Here is a 15278-nt window from a genome sequence, read left to right as displayed (position 1 = left end):
CAGATTTTTAAGAAAAAGATAAAATTTACACCGCAGTTATTTTTATTGGGTATTATGGACAATTTGGATCAAAAAGAAATGAAATTGATGTTGTATTGTATAACAGCAGCAAGGATCTTAATTGCTCAAAATTGGAAAAAAAAGATGTTACCAACTATGGATGATTGGAGACAGAAAGTATCGTATTTTGCAGAGATGGCAAAAATATCCGCGTACCTGAAGGATCATTCTCAGGAGAAATTTATCTTAATGTGGAGAAGATGGATAGATTATATTCAGAGAAAGTATGAAGTGAAAAATTATCATGTAGCTTTTGATTAAAAATTTTAAATAAAAATATGTATAACAAATATTGATATATTTAAAAGATTTAAAAAAAAAATTTGTATGTATTTTAATGTTATTTTAGAGTCACAGTAAGTGTATACTAGTGTGTAGTAATAATGAGTAGTTGGGGATAGAATTTTATTATTGTGTGTTTATTTCCTAGATTAGCTTTGGGAAGTCCTGGGGGGGGAGGGGGGAAAGGGGTAGGTTTGTATTATAGGTACATATATGTATGATTTTTTCTTTAAGGAGGTGTCTGGTGGTGCCCCAACTGCACAAGATGGGATGGTTGAGTGAGGAAGGGAGGTAGGAAAGAGGGAGGAAGGAGGAGTGGTGGTAGTTTGGGAGGAGGAAGGTGTGGTAAGTGGAAGAGGGCGGTGCGGGGGGGGGACACCGGACACCTCTGTGAATGTATTGATTAGTGTTATTCTTTTTGGTTGATATTGTGATAAAAGATTTATGTTTTTGTTTTTAATTGAAAAATTTAAAAAAAGAAAGAATACATTATGAATGTGATAGAACTATGGTTTTCCAATGGGCTTTCAGAATGTTATTGTGTAATCATTCAGTCTCTTTTTTATTTTATTGCTTGAATATATATTAAAAGAGGAAAACATTACAAAAACACTCTGAGAAAAATTCCCAGTTCTACCCAGGTTAACATTTTAAAGATACAGGAAATAATTCATGCTAATGTTTAAATACATTTTGACTGCATAAAATAATACTGATTAATGTCTCTACTACGTTAACAAAGAGCAGGTCAGAAACATAATGCATATATGTATCAGTGATTCAAGTCAAGCATCTGGGGTTACATTATCTTTCCAACATTGAAGGATATAGAAACATAAAAACATAGGAAACTGACAGCACAAAATGACCCAGTGATCCATTGAGTCTGCCCTTTGAGGTTTTTGTTTGTTTTTGTTTTCTTTTTAATTTATGTATTTATTATTTTTAATTTTTATTTATTTATTTATTTATTTATATTTTTGGCTCATCACACCAATCACCCAGATGTTCAGACTGGATTTGGCATGTTTGTCTACTATCAAGTTCTTTCCAAGGACCTAGGATAGGCAGATCTGGTTGATTGATGGTGTTATATATATATTATTACAGGATGGAAGCTTTTCTGAGTAAAGCCACCTTTTGCAATTGACTGATGGTGAATTTTGTCAATGTCGATGGTGTTCACGTGGGGCTCCAGTTGTTTTGGAATTGCACCCAAGATGCCACTACCATTGCTATTACCTTTGCTTGCTTTTGCCACAGTTGTTCTATTTCTATTTGTAGTTCTTTGTACTTTCTCTATTTCTTTCTCTTCTTTTCTGCTATCTCCACGTACTGTCCCATCCACTATCCAGACTTTTTCATCTTTGGTTTCAGGACTATACCATCTCTGGTGCTAGGTGGGATTGCACTGCCCCAAACAGACCCTATGTGAAATCTGAGGGTCCTCCTGGATTCAAAATTCCTGTTCAAGGAGAAGGTAGCAGTTGTGGCTAGGAGGTCCTTCATATCATGTGCCACTTGCATCCATTCTTTACAACCTTCTCCAGAAAGGGAAAGTTAAAATCTGGACAGCAGCAGTTTAGATAATGGAAGGTCTGCTGATGACAAGTGATAGTGCGCCCCTGCCACCTTCAAAACCAGGGAAACAATCCTCTCCCTCAAAGAAGCCAATACAATCAACTAGCCACATTATTAGCTTACATAATAATCCAGAGGGACCAGACTCTAACCAACTGGTGTCTGAGTTTACAGTTGGAAGGATCTTGTCCACTTCATCATGAATGTGTGAGACTAGATTGAAGCCACCATATCTAAAAGTGGTGAAAGCATGTAAGCAGGGTCGACAAAAGCCAGGAAAAAACTCCCTTAGGGAAAGGAACCAAGTTTTAAGGAAACAAGGGAACAAAAATTGGGCCTAAGCACATGGGAAGCCCCTCCACAAATTTCACCAACAGCTAACAAACAAAGCAGCTGTGCCTGAGCACATGGAAAGCCCTTCCCCACCAACAAAGCTAGGATTTGGGGGTCCTGAAGCTTATCTACTCTTTGAGTCATTTTTGGATCCAGACTTGGTAACTTTCATCCCTGGCAGTCTAGCGAGAGACACTTGGTAAATGTGGATGAGACAGTGTGTGTGTGTGTGTGTGTCTGTGTATGAGAGAGAGAGAGAGAGAGAGAGAGAGAGAGAGAGAGAGAGAGAGAGAGAGAGAGAGAGAGAGAGAGAGAGAGAGCAAATAAATATACATTAACCAATAAAGTTGCTGTTATTTTAAATTCACCGGGTCTCTGTGTATACTAAAGAACCATTTGTGCCTCAGTATTCAGTTGAAAGTGATTTGAATTTGGCAATTTTCCAGGGCTGTGAGTGTGTAACAGACTGACCATAAGCTGAACCTGAGAGGACACATACGTAACAAGTCATAGAATCAAACTGAGTCCAAATAACATCCCAAGAATGCACCCCAGGAATTAATTTGGATCTGTTTAGTGAAAGTCCTAGTACAATCCCAAGTGAATTCAAATGATTTCATTGCCCAAATAGTGTGAGTATTTCACATCTCAGCCCTTGTAGAAGATCCTGAGGCCAATCTTTCTCCACTAGGGAATGGATCACTATAAACAGGCCACCTGAACAGTTATAAAATGATGGAATAAGAATGGAGAAATAAAGACATTTTGCCCACTTTATCCCCATGATGTAGGCCCAAACATTGGCACTTGTGTTTGGTTAGATTCACTTTTTATCTTTCTGCAACAGTACTCCATGCATCACTTCTGGTGCTCATCTCTTGGAGCTCCTCAGAAAACCAAGGTGTACCCCAACATTGGCATAAAAACAAATACAACCTTAAACAAAAATAAACAATATCCCCACATTGACATAGCTGGCAAACTATGGTTTAAGTAATCCCTCCAAAACAAAGATTGCAAATTGTATTTTGCAATCATGATTTAATATTGGAAGGACTGGAGGAAGAATCTGTGCATTTAGCTTTTTACCAACATTTAAACTATGAATGAAGGAAATTTCAGTTTCTTTACTTTGCCTTATTATTTAGTTTATTAACGCTAAATTATCAATTACTGAAATGAATGAGTATAAAGTATTAACATGAAAACATATTTTTCTACTGTCTCTTAATTGTGAATGCAGTGATAATGTAAAATATTAAAAACTTCTTTTACTTGAGATGAATAAATTACAATGCAATTCTATAAATATCAATTAACAAGTAATTTGAGTTCAGTGGCATTCTAGGTGAATTTGTGCAATTTTAACCATTCGTTGGATGAAAATAAGTATCCATATCAATGTCTTAAACACAAAATAAGTGTGATCTCTAAATTAAATATACTTCTACTCTGGACAGTGAAAGCAGTATCTTCTATACATAGCCTTTATTTTAATGAGAAAAAGTAGTGGCTTAAATAGCAGACTGTTTATTGTAAGGAAGGTTTCTATCAAGAAAATGGCATAATAGAAAGTGTTATAGCTGTCTTCCTTTGCAGGATAATACTTCTCTGGATAAAAATCTGCTCTTAAAATATAATAATTCAGCTATATGGTTAACATATCTGGTTTTAATCCAAAATGTAACAAAGTCTGTAATAATCTTTATATTTGGATAATGACTACAAAATTTCAGAATATCTTAAATTAGATCGGTTGGAAATGTCAAATACAAGCAGCTACATTTGTTGTTGTTGGTAAATATGTAAGCAATAAGCAATGCAAGATGTATTGTTTATGAGGTTTCACAGCTCCTTCGTGTTGTAAGAATATTTTACAGAATAGATTAGATATTGACTCATTTCTGCAATTATATTTACCTGTAGTTCTTCTTTCATTTGCACAGATATGTATATTTATTACTATATATGTATTTATATATAAGTATTCTCCGCCCTTCTTCCTGTAAATATTACTTAGCAATGTTACTTAGCTATATTATATTATATATTAATACACATGCACATACATAAACACACAAATATACGTTTTCTCTATTGCAAAACCATCTCATACAAAATGCACATAGCTTGTTTTTAAAGTCTACTAAAAATTGCACAAAAGCATATGTCCTAACATGCACAATAAAAAAAATCATATTTACATTGAAATTTTAGTTTAAGAAAGTGTGCACTTGATTCTTAACAAAAAGTGGGCATGCCAGCAAACATCAGTGCCCTACAAGCTGCTGAAACAATGAGTTTACTAACCTTGACTGGTGAGAATGCCCCAGTTAGCCTTCCGTTTCACAGGACGCTCTTCTGTGCATTCTAAATTTCTCTTTGAGAGATTCTGTTTAATGCTGCTCCTCTCAACAACAGCATCTGTGGACATTTTTTTTAAACTCCTGCCAAGGCCTCTGTGTCATCAACGCTATTCCCTGTAGAACATTCATAATCTGCTAACTAATTTCTTTCTTCCTTGATATTCTGGCTGTACTTATTTTGGAATAGCTTCCCGTAGAACAGTCACTACAGTTAAACCCATTCAGCAACATTTACTAACAGAACAGGCAGCTAGAGTGAGGGAAAGAAAAGATTGCATTGGCATGTTCTATTTATAAAGTAAGAAAAAATCAGCTTAGCTATGACATGGGTCTGTTTACATTATTTAAATGGAAGACACTCTTGTATTTTTATTCAAAGCTGTGCTAAAAACACTATCCCATGCTGACCTTAATAAAGACCTATCTAATCCAAAATATCCTTTGAAAAAAATAATTACCCCTTCCACCATCTAAATACATGTTTGTACACAGTGTATGGAAGATATTGAGCTTCCAACAGTCCCTTAAGACCTTGTTACATGCCAACAAGGCTGGGACCCCAGGGGACTATTGAACTTGTGATGTAGCTCGGCTATTATTAACACCCCTTCGCCTATCATTTCTCTGTTTGTTCTGATAGTTTTAATATTTTTATAATTAAGAATGATAAGCATTTTTGTATTTATTCAGTTTTAGCTTTGTTGTACACCATCCAGAGTTGCTTTTGGTGAGATGAGCATCTAGGATGGATGGATGGACAGACCGACGGACGGACAGATGAAGTATGTGAGAAGAATGGATCCACTATCTTTTCCTTGAAGTTGTTGCTGTTAGAAACAACTGGTATGTAGATTTTCTGACTATTGTCTGGTTTTCAACTTATCTCAAATATTACATGTATTTAAAATATATTTTAAAACAGATGCTTATCTTGGATGTTCAAAGAGACTTATGCATATTTGTAATGCTAACATTAGAACAGACTAATTCAGATTAAGTAAAATGATTTATATACTACAATCCCGAATTTTCTAATTGCCTAACAGAATGCCAGGTTGACTGTTCCACTGCTCGCTGACTTTAAATGAGGGTAAAATAAAACAGCAGCGGGGAGCAGAGGAAGTTTCAGAAATTGGGCTGCTTGACTGACATGTTCTACTTGCCTGAGCCAGCCAATCACCAGAGCTCTTTGCCTGCTCTCCACTTTGTATGGCTTAGCAACCACTTCTGTCTTACTTAGCAGAACCATATGCATTAATGCATTAATGATTCACCTGTGGAGATGGTTACCACCATCAAATTCCTGATTGTGCAGTCAACAAGTAGGCTGGCTTGATCGTTCAACAGCGAAACACTGGTGAAGCGGGCATAGCAGCGCCTGCATTTTCTGTGTCACATGAGAAAAGCACATCTTCCTTCTCCTGTCCTGATCACTTTCTACAGAGGAATGATCAAGAGCATCCTGTCATACAGCATCACAGTTTGGTATACAAGCATCACTGCTTGAGATAGGAAGGTGGTGTAGAGAGTGGTGAGGATGGCTGAAAAGCTTGGCAATTCCCTCCCTTTCATCCAGGACATAGCACATAAGCGTTGCTTGAGCAGGGTCCGCAAGATTGTCTGGGACACTACACATCCTCTTCACGACTGTTTTCCTTGTTACCTTCTGGGAGGAGGCTCTGTGGTATCTGAAGCAGAATATCCAGACTCAATCACAGTTTTCTTCCATATAGTATTAACCTTGTGAACTCTAAAGCTTCCTCCTTCTGTTATGTATTCAAGATGGACAGTGATTAATATTTATATGTTACTTATACTGTATATAAGGGTGTAGGTCTATACATATGTTGTATATAGTATGTTTAAATGTGTTATGTATGTGTACACTTTGAGAGCAGGCGTGCCATTGTACCCACAGTAAAAAATGACAATAAAACTTGTCTGTCTGTCTGTATGTCTATCTATCTGTATAGCATAGTACCCTTTCTAAGAAAATTGATTCTTTTGAAAATAAGTGTAAAATCTATTTTTACTATATATTTAAAAAGGAATAAATGTTTTGGGAAATGTTAAATTCATATCTACAATCCATCAGCCAGAGCCAAAGATCAAGAGGGTGTTTAAGAAAGAAAAGCAGACATATGTTTAAAATTAAGGAATATGGTACCTCTGCAGCGCATTATAGCCTAGGAATTTTCCATAGCAGAATTCTTTTGTACCTTTCTCATAAACACTCCCTTGTATTTTTCCTACAAGCTCTTTTTATTACAGCATACGAGGTGAAGCTTATTTTTACTATATTTAGAACAATCATGACTCAGAAATAATGAGTAATCTAGTGTAAATAACTCTTGAGATTTACTAATAGATTCCAATCTACCTCTTGCCCTCCATTCTTCTCAAAAATAACCATAATGCTTAGTTTTAAACAATATGTAGCATACATTTGCACTGTATGTAGGACTTGAGACAAATTACTTGTTTATTTAAAGCATTTATACTGCACACTTAGTTCTAATGTAGTTAAACATTAATAAACAAATTTAAAGTTCTAATTTACTATCACACCCATCAGTCCCATGCAACCAAAACAGCCTGGGGTAACACATCTATGATTGTTTCCATGGGTTTTCAAACATGGAGGAAGCAAGAAGTATAAAATATGGGAAACATCATCTTCTTTCTCTTATACAAAAAAGAAAAGAAAAAAACCTAAACCACAGTTTAAACTTAGGCACCCATTTAATCTGGGAAGCCTTAGGACATTTAATATATGTGGCCTCCTGGGCATAACCTGACATAATAATTTTCTGATTGAAAGTCTTAGATTGTCCTAATCATGTCACAGTATAAAGTCTGAGACACAAACTGGCATCAAAATGGTCCATTTAAAATAGTATATGCTTTATTAGAAAACATACAGCAGCAGAAAAAAATACAGATGGGCATCGCATTTAGCAGAGGACATAAAGGGACTATAAATAGCTTCCTCAAGAATGGAGACGGAGCTTCTGGAAAAATAGTTGTGAGATGAATCATAGGAGGCTTTGTACATATCCAAAATTACCTAATGTAAGTTAACATACTTTCTCACAGGCTCCTTACTACCTATGGAAGCCTGACTAGGTTGAATTTATTCAGCCACTCTATTTTGGAATCGGCTGTTTTTCTTCCCACTACTATGTTGCTCTCAGAAAGACTCAAGAAAAATATCTAGCTAGTCCTCTTTCCTGTTTTACTCGAGGGAGAAGGAAGAGGAGGGAGATGTATTTTCTCAAGCTATACAGTCAAATATATCACTTGGGCTTCCTTCCTAGAGGTAGAACATACTAGGATACAATCATTTGTATGTGTGTACTGATTTAATAGAGACTTGCTTCTAGAGACTTACCTACATAGAGGTGGCCATTACAGACTTAAAATCTTAAATGAGACAACAAAAAAAGAAAACAGAACTAAGGAGAAAAAACAAAAGCAAAAATATTCCTGTATAAACTCTCAGTGTTAAGATAAAACTGACAACAGCTAGCTATAATTTTAATGCTATCATTCCAGTGCTGCCAACAATTGGTCTTACCATGATGAGAAAGGAAAAAGCTAAGATGGAAAAAGACTCCAAAACTAAATTCTTAATACTGCCAATAAAGTGGCACCCAGTTCCTATGCATATGTCTGCCTAATGCATCTGCACTCCCCAGTCATATGACTGTATTTTGGGTGCATTTGCGGCCCTTTGCAGCATTCTGCAGTCATAAGACTGTGATGTATGATTTTTTTTGCTGCAAACTGGCAATTACATCTGCCCAGCAAGAAAAAAACAACATAGCAAACAATGGGTTTGCTTAATGCACAGTGTTTTGCTTTACAATAGCAGTATTCACTTAACAACCACCGCGAAAAAGATTGTAAATTGGGCACCATCATGTGGTGACCTGCTTTATGATTATCATGACTTACCACTGAAACTGTAGGTTTGATTATGATCATTAGTCGAGGACTACCTGTAGTTTGATAGTTGTACTGGCTTCAAATAAAGCTCACTGAATGATCTGAGGTAATCTATTGACCATCTTGCAGTCTATTCTATTTCACAGGGTAAAACTATGAAATGAGGATAAAACTGGAGGGTAACTGTTAAAACTGGAGTAGTAGTACAATACGCTCTGGGGATCAGCCTCACAGCTGTGTAGGCTGCCTGAGCTCTTTGACTCCATCTGTAGAGCTTTTGGTGTCCTTCTCTTGGTTGGATCACATCCTAATAACTATGGGATTCTCTGGTGCCACTACCCACTGCAGGGAAGCTGGACTTATTAGTTTGATCCACCCATAGCTACTGATGGACCTGGATGAGTTTCAGAGGGAGCTGGGGTTGTTCCTGTTGGTCTGTTGCCTTGATGACTACTTGGAATGGGGTGTGTGTGTCAGTGGAGGCTTTTGATCAGATCGTCCCTATGTGACCTTTTCCCTCTCGTGGAACAGATCCCTCACTGTGATTTACAGAGGAACTGAGAGAGCTGAAGCAATACGAGAGACATCTAGAGCATTGCTGAGGATCTACAAGGGATGAACTTGACCATACATGGGTTATTGCCATGATTAAGGCTTTCACGTATCTCACAATGTTAAGGATGGTGAAGTGCCATTACTTTTCTGCCCTTATTGCATTGATGGCTAACCGTCCTGCATTCCGGTTTCAGCTGACAGTCTGTCTTGGATAAAGGGACTCAGAGAACCATTTGTAAGGTCATGTATAAGAATTTGTTCAGAAACTGTCAGACAAAGTTTTTCAAATTTGCTCACAATTGGACGCCAGTCTTGTTATACTGTAGCTCCAGAGGAGATACTAGGGACAAAGTCTTGTCCAATTATCTGAACCTGTTGGACCCGATGAAGTGGACAGAGGACTATGTTCAGTCACTTCTTTTTAGATCAATGCCCTTCCTGCTTGTTAAAGCAAGCTGGGGGGTGGCATGTGAATAAGCTCTAGCAGTGGAAAATTCTTCCTTGAGTGAAAGGTTGATCCTTTGCCTCTTAAGAAAGCCATGGTCTGCCCCCTTCTCAGGAAGCCATTGCTGGACCCAACAATACTTGATAATCTTTGTTCAGTATCTAACCTCCTCTTTTTGGGAAAGGTGATTGAGAAAGTAGTTGCAGAGCTCCAAAGAGCTTGGATGAAGTAGATTATCTCGATCCTTTTCAGTTAGGATTCAGACCTGGGTATAGCACAGAAACAGCACTTGTCGCACTTTTGGATGATCACTGGCATGGGCTGGGACATGTTAGACTGGCACCATCGCTCCGGCCTTTCAAAGGTCCCTCAATACCTTGTTACACTAGCAGGCCAGGGGAACCCAGGGAACTAATGAACTAGTTATTATTAACATTCTTTCATCCATTATTTCTTTTTAGCTATCTTTTATAGTTTTTAATGTTAATCATCATCAGTGCCCTGGAAGATCTGCACAATAGTGCAAGCAAGAACTGGTGGGACCATAAAATAGAGAAAGTCATAGAAAATGAAGAAGTTAAATTGCTCTGGGACTTTAGAATTCAAACAGACAGACACCTGTCACATAACACCCCAGACTTAACAACTGTAGATAAGAAAGACAAAAAAGTCTGGATAGTGGACATGGCAGTACCCAGAGACAGGAGAGTAGAAGAGAAAGAATTAGAGAAGATAACAAAATAAAAACACCTGCAAACAGAAATGGAACGATTGTGGCAGTAGTAGATGCAATCCCAAAACATCTGGATCACCATTTGGAAAACCATCAGCAATGACAAATTCACCATCAGTCAATTACAAAAGGCAGCTTTACTCGGAACAGCTTACAAACATCCAAGATCTGCCTATTCCAGGTCCTTGGAAAGGAACCGATAGGTAGACAAAAGTGCCAAATCCAGTCTGAACATCTAGCTATTATTATTATTATTATTATTATTATTATTATTATTATTATTATTATTATTAATAATAATAATAATAATAATATAGATACAAAGCTAACATGGAGATTGTTGAGAACAGGGGTGCTGAAGAAAGAAAATGAAGGCTTCATTTGGCTGCTCAAGAACACGTCCTGCAGATCAATTCCATGAAAGCAAAAATTCAACATGTCAGTAACAACAGCAAATGTCACTTATGCAACAAGAAAGATGAAACAGCGTATCATCCTATCAGTGGCTGCAGCAAAATCTCAGCAAACTGATTGTCTACAACGTCATGATCGAATTGCCAAAATCATATATTGAAAGTTTTGCCAGACGTTTGGGTTCAAATGCAGCAAAAATTACTGGGAACATTAAATTGACAAAGTTCTTGAAAATGAACAGGCCAAGATCTTGTGGGACTTTCAAATCCAAACAGATTCGACATCTGGCCCACAATATGCCTGATATCACTATTATGGAAAAGAAAAAAGTCTGGTTCATTGATATTAGAATACCAGGTGATGCGCGAATTGAAGAAAAACAACTAGAAAAAATAATGAAATACTGCGATTTGCAAATTGAAGTTGAGCAATTGTGGAGTAATCAATGATTGTACCAATAGTAATAGGAGCCCTTGGAGCAATACCCAAAGGGTTGCCTAGATACATGGAAATTTAGAACTTATCAAACCTGAATATTCTAACTTTGCAAAAACCATCTTACTCAGATCTGCCTATATACTCAAATGTTACCTTAACAGCTCTTTGGTCCATAGTTAGAACTTGAACTGTTAAATTTTTACCAGTCCCAGATTGTGAATCCAATTGAAGATTAAATTGGAGGAGGAGGACGAGGAGCAGGAGGAGGCACCCTCTCCTCTGCCTCAGGAAGAACAAAGCCCTTTAACTAAAGAAGTAATTGAAACAAAGAATAGTTGAGCATCTAGAACAGCACAAAAACATCAGAATAAGGCTGCCTGCAATGAAGCTTGTCCAAAGAAACAGTAGCACAAGCTTTAAAAGATGCAAATACTGCAATATCAAGTATAAGCACCAACTAACTCAAGAAACAGACCAACTAATGTATAGCACAGCTGCAGTTATAACTGAATACTTGGGATGCAATATCAACAAAGAAAAAAACCCCAAACAATGCACCACAAAAATGGAAGATTAGACTGGAAAATAAGATCAGCAAGTTGATATCAGATGCAAGCAAGCTAGAACAGATGAAAGAAAAGATGTTGAAGAATAAGATCAAAGAATACCTAATCAAGAAATGCCACTTAGAAACAAGGAAGATCAAGAAAGCACTGGAAATAATAAAGCAGCATAATAACAGCTATAGCGAAGATCAGCAGATATGAAGCTTGAATTGTAAATTATAGGCAGAATCTCCAATTTCAACCCAATCAGAAAAGTTTCTACCAATCCATCAATGAAGAAACTGCAGTGAGTCAGTCTGTACCAGACAAGGAAGAAACAGTGAGTTCTGGGCACAGACATGGGCTAACCCAAAGGAATACAACAAGGATGCAGCTTGGTTAAAAGAAGTGGATAAGAATAAAAAAGAAGTTGAAATGAAAAAAACTAATAATAATAGCAGAAATGGTAGAGAAAAGACAAGGAAGATTAAGAATCAGCATCAGGTTAAGAAGAATTGCATAGTTTTGGGTTGAAATATCTAACTGTTCTATACCCACTTGTTGCCAAGCAGTTTAACGATATATTACAAGGAGGTGAAATTGAAGAGTGGCTAACATCTGGCAGAACCTACCTGATAATGAAAGATCCATCAAAAGGGACAGCACCAGACAACTAATTACTTGCTTATCAACAACTTTCAAATTGCTAACTTGTGTGGTAGCTATTGGGGCAGTCCAACAGCATCTAGTTGAAAACAATCTCTTTATACCTGAGCAGAAAGAAAACTGCCCCAATAGCAGAGAAACAAAAGATCAACTCCTAATTGACAAAATGATTTTGGAAAACTGTAAGAAAAGGAAGACCAACCTGAATGTAGCATGGTTTGACTACAAAAAAAACATTCAATTCTCTGCCATGTGACTGGATAATCAAGTACCTAGAAATAACAAAAGTCAGTAGAAACATCAGAACATTTGTGCAAAGACTGATGGCACAATGGAAGACACAGTTGCAGGTCAATAGTGACAGACTGGGAGAGGTTAATATCAAGAGAGAAATATTTCAAGGAGATTCACTATCACCACTACTATTTATCATTGCACTGTTTCCTCTGACAACAATACTGAATAATTCAGGCCATCAAAAACATCTGCCAGACTATCCCACCTCCTTTACATGGACGATCTGAACCTGTATGGAAAAACACTATCTGAAATAGAAGCACTGCCCAACACTGTCTGTATATATAGCCAAGATATTGCAATGGAATTTGGATTGGACAAATGTGCCACATTTACTATCAAACAAGGAAAAATAGTGAAAACTGAAGGAATCAAGATGTCCCATGAAAATAAGATTACAAGTCTGGATGAAGATGATTACTACAAATACCTGGGTATCCTTCAAGGGACAACATCAAGCACACTGAAGTCAAGAAAAAGATTAGAGGTGAATACATCAAGAGAGTGAAGAAGATCATAAAAGTCCAAACTCAATGGAGGAAATACCATGAAGGCACGCAACATCTGGGCAAGTCATTAGATACACAGCTGGAATAGTGGACTGGAGTCAAGCAGAACTAAAAGCAATGGATAGGAAGACCAGAAAAATAATGACAATGAATCATGCCCTTCATCGTCACAGCGACATTGACTCTACCTACCAAGGCAAATAGATGGGCATGGAATGTTGCAAGTAAATCAGATGGTTGAAGAAGAAAAAAGGGTTTTGGAAGAACAATGAAGAAGATGCATTGAAGTTAGTATGCCAGGAAGGCTTACTGACTACTGGAGAGACCAAACTGGCCTACAAGAAAGACCAAATGAAGAACAGAATGGAGGCATGGGAAGACAAAGCACTACATGGCCAGTACATTTAAAAATAGCAGGGAAAGCAGATAATAACAAGACCTGGCAATGGCTAAGAGCAAGAAAATTGAAAAAAGAGACAGAGGGGCTAATTCTGGCTGCTGCAAGAAGATCGCACAGACTGACTATAAGCAGCGATATGACAAAGTAGCAACAATGGTGCATTGAAAGATCTGCAAGAAATAACAATTGCCTCCATGCAAGAACTTGTGGGACGATAAAATATAAAAAGTAATAGAAAATGAAGAAGTTAAATTGCTCTGGGACTTTAGAATTCAAACAGACAGGCACCTGCCACATAACACCCCAGACTTAAAAACTGTCGATAAGAAAGACCAAAAAGTCTGGATAGTGGATGTGGCAATGCCTGGAGATAATAGAAGAGAAAGAACTGGAAAAGATAACAAAATACAAAGGCCTACAAACAAAAATAGAACAACTGTGGCAAAGACAAGCAAGGGTAGTACCAATAGTAACAGGTGCCTTGGGTGCAATCCGAAAACAACTGGACACCACTTGAACACCATTGGCATTGACAAATTCACTATCAGTCAATTGCAAAAGGAGGCTCTACTGTGAACAGCTTCCATACTGCAATGATCTGCCTATCCCAGGTCCTTGGTAAGGACTCGAGAGATAGACAAAAATGCCAAACCCAGTCTGAACATCTGGCTGATTGTGTGATGATCAATAACAACAACAAAAAGAACAATAATTGGAAGCTTTGCCAGAAGTTTGGGTTTGAATACAGCAAAAATTACTGGGAACACCAAATTGACAAAGTTCTTCAAAATGAACAGGTCAAGATCTTGTGGGACTTTCGAATCCAAACAGACATCTGGCCCACAACACGCCTGGCATCACTATTGTAGAAAAAAAAGGCTGGTTCATTGATATTCCAATACCAGGTAATGCACGAATTGAAAAAAAACAATTAGAAAAATAACAAAATGCCACGATCTGCAAATTGAAGTTGAGCAATTGTGGAGGAAGAAATCAATGGTTGTACCAATAGTACTAGGAGCCCTTGGAGCAATACCCAAAGGGCTGCCTAGATACATGGAAATTTAGAACTTATCAGACCTAAATATTCTGACTTTGCAAAGTCCACCCTACTCAGAACTGTCTATATACTCAGATGGTGCCTTAACAGCTCTTATTTCCTTTGTTAGGACTTGAAGTGTTAAGTTTTTATCAGTCCCAGACTGTGAATTGAATTGAAGATTAATAATCTTGGTTTTCCGAGGAGCTGAGGGTGATGAAGCGTCGGAAGAGATGCCTAGAGAGAAATTGGAGGGCCACCCGCTCCGAATCCGATCGGAAATTGGTAAAGTCCCATTTGAGGACTTACCTAGTAGCGATAAGAGCGGCGAAACGCAACTATTTCTCCGCTCTTATCGCGTCTGCAGGTAACCGATCTGCCGCCCTGTTTAGGGTGTCCCGTTCCCTCCTTCATCAGAGGGTGCGGGATGTCCCTTTGCAGGGTCGGGCAGAGGAATTTGGGTGTTATCTGCATGACAAAATCGATCGGATCCGGGCCGGGTTAGCCTCCGATTGGACTAGTTCAGGCGGGCCAATGGAGGCAGGTCTTGAGTCCATTTTATGGGAAGAGTTTGATCCTGTGACCCCCGAGGACATGGACAGAATGCTGGGACGGCTGAACACCACCACATGTTTACTGGATCCGTGTCCCTCCTGGCTGGTACTGG

At 37.8% G+C, this 15278-nt stretch overlaps 1 protein-coding gene across 3 annotated transcripts in view; it reads right to left on the bottom strand.

Annotated features, from left to right (window-relative positions):
* Positions 1 to 15278, bottom strand: part of ASB5 (ankyrin repeat and SOCS box containing 5) — a 58797-nt gene that overhangs the window by 31414 nt on the left and 12105 nt on the right. The window contains exon 1 of one of the 3 annotated variants that reach the window (XM_015813936.1): positions 4567 to 4878. The exons of the other annotated variants lie outside the window; for them this stretch is intronic. Within the exon in view, the coding sequence (XP_015669422.1) occupies positions 4567 to 4690 (124 nt within the window). The 5' untranslated portion in view covers positions 4691 to 4878. Of the gene's footprint in view, positions 1 to 4566; positions 4879 to 15278 lie in introns of those variants that run through there. 3 annotated transcript variants of the gene reach the window in all.

This window comes from Protobothrops mucrosquamatus, unplaced genomic scaffold (genome assembly GCF_001527695.2).
Source record: "Protobothrops mucrosquamatus isolate PMUCROS unplaced genomic scaffold, P.Mucros_1.0 scaffold204, whole genome shotgun sequence".
In the NCBI taxonomy this organism is placed as follows: Eukaryota; Metazoa; Chordata; class Lepidosauria; order Squamata; family Viperidae; genus Protobothrops; species Protobothrops mucrosquamatus.
This window is presented reverse-complemented; position numbering and strand designations above follow the sequence as displayed.